Below are 6000 nucleotides of genomic sequence, written 5' to 3' on the forward strand. Positions count from 1 at the left end.
CTGCTCATATCACACAATGACACATACTCCGTAGAATTATAGTCCGTGTAACTTGCTGAACATTTCATTTAATGAACTTCGAGAACTGCTATAAATTTACTTCAGCAGCTCTATACGGACGTATTTTACACCTATTAGGCGTAAGTCGAAACTAAATGGATCTCGAAATGATTATCATACGGACCACACAGTCTCATCCTTATTCCTCTCGTCAGACAGCCACTGAATATGAGAAGCACCCTGCACACTTCTAAAATTATGCATCCCCATACATTGAGAAGCCTCAACGACACTACACCCTTCCCACGAAGATCATGTGTTTGTAAATGCTGTCACTTGCGGTTAGTAATGAATGGATGACGTGAATAAACGCGACCCGCGCGGGGTAGCCCCGAGGTCTGGGGTGTCTTGTATCGGTTGGCGTGGCTCCCATCGTCGGAGGTTCGAGTCCTCTCTCGGGCATGGCTGTGTGTTGTCCTTAGCGTAAGTTGGTATAAGTTAGATTAAGTATTGTGTAAGCTTAGGAACCGATGACCTCAGCAGTTTTTGCCTTAGAACTTACCACAAATTTTCAAATTTTTGAATCATTGTGCAAACTAAGCTGGGTTAATCTGTAAACAGCTCAGGGTGCTGTCAATTAAGGATTTTAAAATCTCGAAACCGGTGGTGGTTATAACAAATAATCAGTACAAACAAAGTGGATCTCTGTAAATAAGTATCGGATGGAAAGCAGGAAATCCGGATTCGGATTCCGGCCTGGCACAAGCTTTCAGAAGTCATGATACTAGTTATACTCTATTTCAGGGTTTTATGAGCTTAAGTATCTGATACAGTTTCGTATTACTGTGTTTCAGTCACATTCTACGTCGCTTCTTGGTACAACAGCTAAGTAATTATACAAGAAAACCACAGCATTTGGGATATTCTGCACTCCGGAACTTTGTGTTTATTGTATCAGAAAAAATACCAGAATTGGACGTACACATAAATAAATGTGACGCCATTGTGAGAAGATGAGACATTAATGGTATCGAGCAATACTGTTTTCGTAAAAACCCTGAAAGCATAACATACATCGTATATGCTGGTATAGAGTTTCGCTTTCAGAAACCTTCAGATATCAATTAGACCGTAGAACAACGGTCTACTTTCTTTCTCTAACTTCTTGCTAATTTTCGGGCTATGGCACATGTGAATTCTTTCCAGTTCTTTTAATATTTCAAACAAAAATTTTACTACACTTAATGAAAGTATTAGAGGTCGTAACATGACCATTTGCCTCTAAATATCACCCGCCGACGAACAAAACACATTGTTTGCCTATGACATGCGTTTCCCATCAACTGAACAAAACAAGCCACTATATCTTGCTCAAGTCTCCTCGTGTTTCAAATCTCACATGTCAAATTACACAAGTTCGCATGTCGTCAAACGCAGATTACATGTGTCAGATAAGAAAAAAGCACGTCATAGAAGTTTCACATGCAATGGTCCATTTCGTTATTATCAGTCTGCTGACGCTCGTATTGTTCTGATTGACGTCTGCATTTGTTACCAGTTATCTATATAACCGGTATGAAAGTCAGCCTAAGGCACCTTGTGTGTAAAACGTTTGGAGAGCAACATGAAGGGTAAGTCTCTCAGCTCTTATTGCAGATAGATCTATACGTTCCCTTTAACACAATTTCTGTTATAGAACAAATACTGTTACCTCCAGAAAATGTTAGGCGTCGCAGTCATTGGTACGCTGGGCCCTCGCTTGTGAAAAGCGAAATGCAAAGCTCATCTGGCCAAAGTGATCTAGGTTTTCTTTTGTGTTCATGAATTTATTATGACTGATGAGGTGGTTTCTTTGTTCGAAACATAGATAATTTCCTTCTCCGTCTTCGCTCTGTACGAGAATATGCTCTATTGAAATCATCACCGACGGGACACTTAACACTAATATTATGTAGTGATGTACAGTCATGAAAAAGTAACACTAATCTGAAGTTAACTTCACTTATTGCGTGCAATATTCTCTGGTATTTGTCTTTATTCAAGGCGAGATATTTTAGCAGTGATTCACATACCAGACATAGAGGAAAATTGACGATTTAGACGGTTCAAGAACAATTCATTCATTAATGTCAGAGTGTATTTTCTACTTATTTAAAACATATGTGAACTTTATTCTATATAGTAGAGACCAAAGATGAAATTAAACCTGAATCCATGAAAGTAGTTACGACTAGCCCTGGAGTCATTGAGCTCTCAGGTTTTCACGTGCATCTGACAGCAGCTACATTCGATTAATGACTTCATAGATCCACAGTCTGAGATTTACTTCTTCACACTCGTAGTCTTCAATCATCTAATCACGAATGATGTTAACTACTAATCTTCCTATGAAGTGATATACGAATATAGTTAGACAACGACACCATGTTGCAGAATGGGATTGAACCTGTCATACTGAAGTGAAAGAAAATACAGAACTGGCCTATGATTGTATTTCACTATTAGTGTGTAATGTTACCGCAATGTGTGATTTCTATTTGGCTTTTAACAGTGAACACCAGATCTCTAAGGGGAGGGATTATCGTGTCGCATTACATGTCTGGTGGGTTTTGTTCTAAATCCATCCCATAAGAACTGTATTATGGTATGGTGTTACACTAGTGTGTTGAAATTTTATTACTCTTTCAGGACTATCACTTGTGTGTGCCGTATTGGTGGCTGTGATCGGAGGCAGCAGTGCCGCTTCCATCCGCAAAGTAACTGTGGTAAGTGTTCACCAAGAATAGCCAGAGTATATAATGTATCCCAACGTAGTATGACTGCTTGTTTAGTAGCCGATTATATACACTTTTCATCCAGTAACAAAAAGAGCCATCATTTAATAACAATCGATGCTTCGTGTTTATTCAAATTCTCTCTAACTTCCAAGCACAGAACACAGATAATATAAGATTCTCCTAATTTAATTGTTACCCTTTCAACAGCTACTTCGATAAGTTATCTATTAATCAAGGTAACAATACAATGAACATATTAATTTAAGATTGATTCATTTTGTCTGCGTGACACTGGACACAACATTACTGGTATTTTGCCTCAAAGTTAAACACTGAAATTAGGATCATAATAGTAGTAAACATACAGATAGGTTACTTGTGTGAAATGCCAAGTATCACAGTTATATATGAGGTTAAATATCATGTAACGGAAATCTGTTATACGTCATCCAAACTAAGGCATATTGTTCATTCCCTGCAAATGAGTTATTTTCTCTGATACTTGTTTCTCACAACGCATGAAAACTTTATTCAGGAGACGGAATTTCTACATTCTAGCTGACAGGCTACCACTTTATTTATAGCATTCATTAGATAAATATACAGAGAGAATATTGTTCAATATTTCTATTTCGTACATCTTATCGGTGGTAGACAATACACTGGAGCCTAATAATCGATGGAAAAATATAGGTTCCTGTGAGCTTTTCCAGATCCGATATTTGCCGCCACTGAGTTAGTCACCTTTTACTATCTATACTTTACCACATGGTAAAGTTCATTAGCTTCGAAAATGTATATTCATCGATTTCATCAAATTCGCGTTGTCCTACGCCTACTTCTCAGATAGGTGCATGCCAAAAATGAATAGACGTAACTAAATGAAGAACACTAGTTACATTTTCACTATTGTCGGTATTTACCTAACGAAACAAAACGGCTATTGTGTTGATACTGATTTCCTAATACATCGTTTATTTTTAAATTCCAGTTTGGCAATTTTAGTATAATGTAAAACAGTGTGAATGTATCATCTTCAAATAAATGTAACTGTGACAGTAAAACGTCATGTATATATCGGAAATACATATCACAAACATAGTATTCTGATATGTAGTACTGACTGCATCTACAGATGATCCAGGAATATCGAAACTCGTCCGAGTGTACGGAAAATTTCCAACTAGGTTTGAAAAATAAACAATATAATACAATTTTCCTTGAAATTTCATGGAATTATTAGCGATGAGCAATATCGTCTAGGTGTGTAGGGATCAGAAAAGCCATTTCCGTGAGTGATTAAGACTGAAGCGGAAGAATTACATTTCTACTTTTACGTGAACGTTCTGTAAATTAAAACAATCGATTATATAAGCAGTGAGAGCTGATAAGGAGTAAATTTGTTTCAGATGAGCGCAACATGCCAGGGAGCGTCTGGTCCATTTCCCAACCCCAACAGCTGCAGGAGCTTCCTACAGTGTGAGCCATCAGGCGTAGCCACGGTCATCCCGTGCCCAGCAAACCTCGAGTTCAATCCAAAGCTGAGGGTGTGCGACTTCCCAGAGCGAGCTGGCTGTTCTTCATCCTCGTCTGCTCCTGCTGACGACGACAATGGCAATGAATCTGGTGGTGGCTCCAACGACAGTGGAGGTTCACCTGCGCCCCCATCTGACGACGTCCCCACTTGTCCAGCATGGAATCCGGATGACGTCACCCAGCTTCCGAATCCAAAGGACTGCAGCAGCTTCTACAAGTGTGACGAGAACGGCGTTGCCTGGCTTATTCCATGCCCAGCCGGCCTAGAGTACAATGCAGAACTAAGGGTGTGTGACTACCCAGAAAATGCTGGTTGCTCGACGTCGTCCTCACCAAGCAACCCTTCTGATGATACTCCTTCCGAGGGAGAGCAGGATGATGGAAATTCAGAGGGAGGCAGTGACGCAAATCCACAACCGCCAACTGGAGATGCTCCCAGTTGCCCAGCATGGAATCCAGATGACGTCACCCAGCTTCCTAACCCTAGTGATTGCAGCTCCTTCTACAAGTGTGACGAGAATGGTGTGGCTTGGCTCATACCGTGCCCAGCTGGTCTTGAGTACAATGCCAACCTGAGAGTCTGTGATTATCCTGAAAGTGCTGGCTGCTCATCATCAGCTGCTCCAAGTAACCCATCTGGCGACGAATCCTCTGATGGCGATCAGAACAACGGAAATGCTGACTCTGGTAACAGTGAAAGCCCACAGCTACCAGCTGGAGATGCTCCCACCTGTCCACCTTGGAACCCAAATGACGTCACCCAGCTGCCTAACCCCAGTGACTGTAGCAGCTTCTACAAGTGCGACGAGAACGGTGTAGCCTGGTTGATCCCGTGCCCAGCTGGCCTGCAGTACAACGCCGAGCTGAGGGTTTGTGATTACCCTGAACATGCTGGTTGTTCAGTCTAAGTTTATCGGGGACTGATTTAAGAAGATATCTGCTAGATCTGCGTTATTGTGCTACTGGTTACTTTACATAGGTATTTAAAAATGCTATTTTGTCTGTGTGGTTCGTCTTTAATTCCAATTATTTATTGCCTGATGTCTCACGATGCAGTACTGGAGAAGCATGAGACTTATTTTTTAAGTTGCTATACTTCTAAGCATTACAAGACAGTTTGCTATGAGTTGAAATAATAAAATATATACCACATAACTGATTTATTTTATGTGCAGTGATGTAAACGTCGACGTACCAAATGTGAGTGTACTCTAGCCATTTAGAGTAATGCCCATGAGAAAATTACATGTCAATTGTTTGACACAATGAAACATTGGTCCTGGCATCCGTCAATATAAGGAAGCGTATAGTCGTCAGAAGAAGATTTTTCATTGCTTATATTTCATAAAGTACAACATATTTCTAATAGTTTGTTCTACACCTTCATTAAACACGCGTCTGTTTCATAAATCCCAACGTTATTTTTACTGCACTGTTTGACATATCTATGTAAACGTGGCTGCTGCGACGAATAATCTTTCATGTACAGAATTGTCATATTTCTTAATATATACGAGTACTGAGAATGATGGTGGGCGACAATTCTCATTACTGTATTCTGTTTTGTTATATTAAAACAATCACAATTTTTACACTGTCTTCTACAACATTCCACATAGCTCTTTCAATTGTACGGTAACTTTTCTGACAATTTTCGACACGGAGTACATGTCCACCCCGAAACAGA

The 6000-nt window shown here is 39.9% G+C and overlaps 1 protein-coding gene across 1 annotated transcript; it reads left to right on the forward strand.

The window, feature by feature from the left end:
• Positions 1-1609: 1609 nt before the first annotated feature.
• Positions 1610-5468, forward strand: LOC126262691 (chondroitin proteoglycan-2-like). Its single transcript, XM_049959468.1, has 3 exons — positions 1610-1631; positions 2689-2765; positions 4187-5468. The coding sequence occupies exons 1-3, from the start codon at positions 1625-1627 to the stop codon at positions 5219-5221; spliced, it is 1119 nt and encodes a 372-aa protein (XP_049815425.1). The 5' UTR covers positions 1610-1624; the 3' UTR covers positions 5222-5468.
• The last annotated feature ends 532 nt before the right edge of the window (positions 5469-6000 follow it).

This window comes from Schistocerca nitens, chromosome 6 (assembly GCF_023898315.1).
Source record: "Schistocerca nitens isolate TAMUIC-IGC-003100 chromosome 6, iqSchNite1.1, whole genome shotgun sequence".
Taxonomy (NCBI): Eukaryota; Metazoa; Arthropoda; class Insecta; order Orthoptera; family Acrididae; genus Schistocerca; species Schistocerca nitens.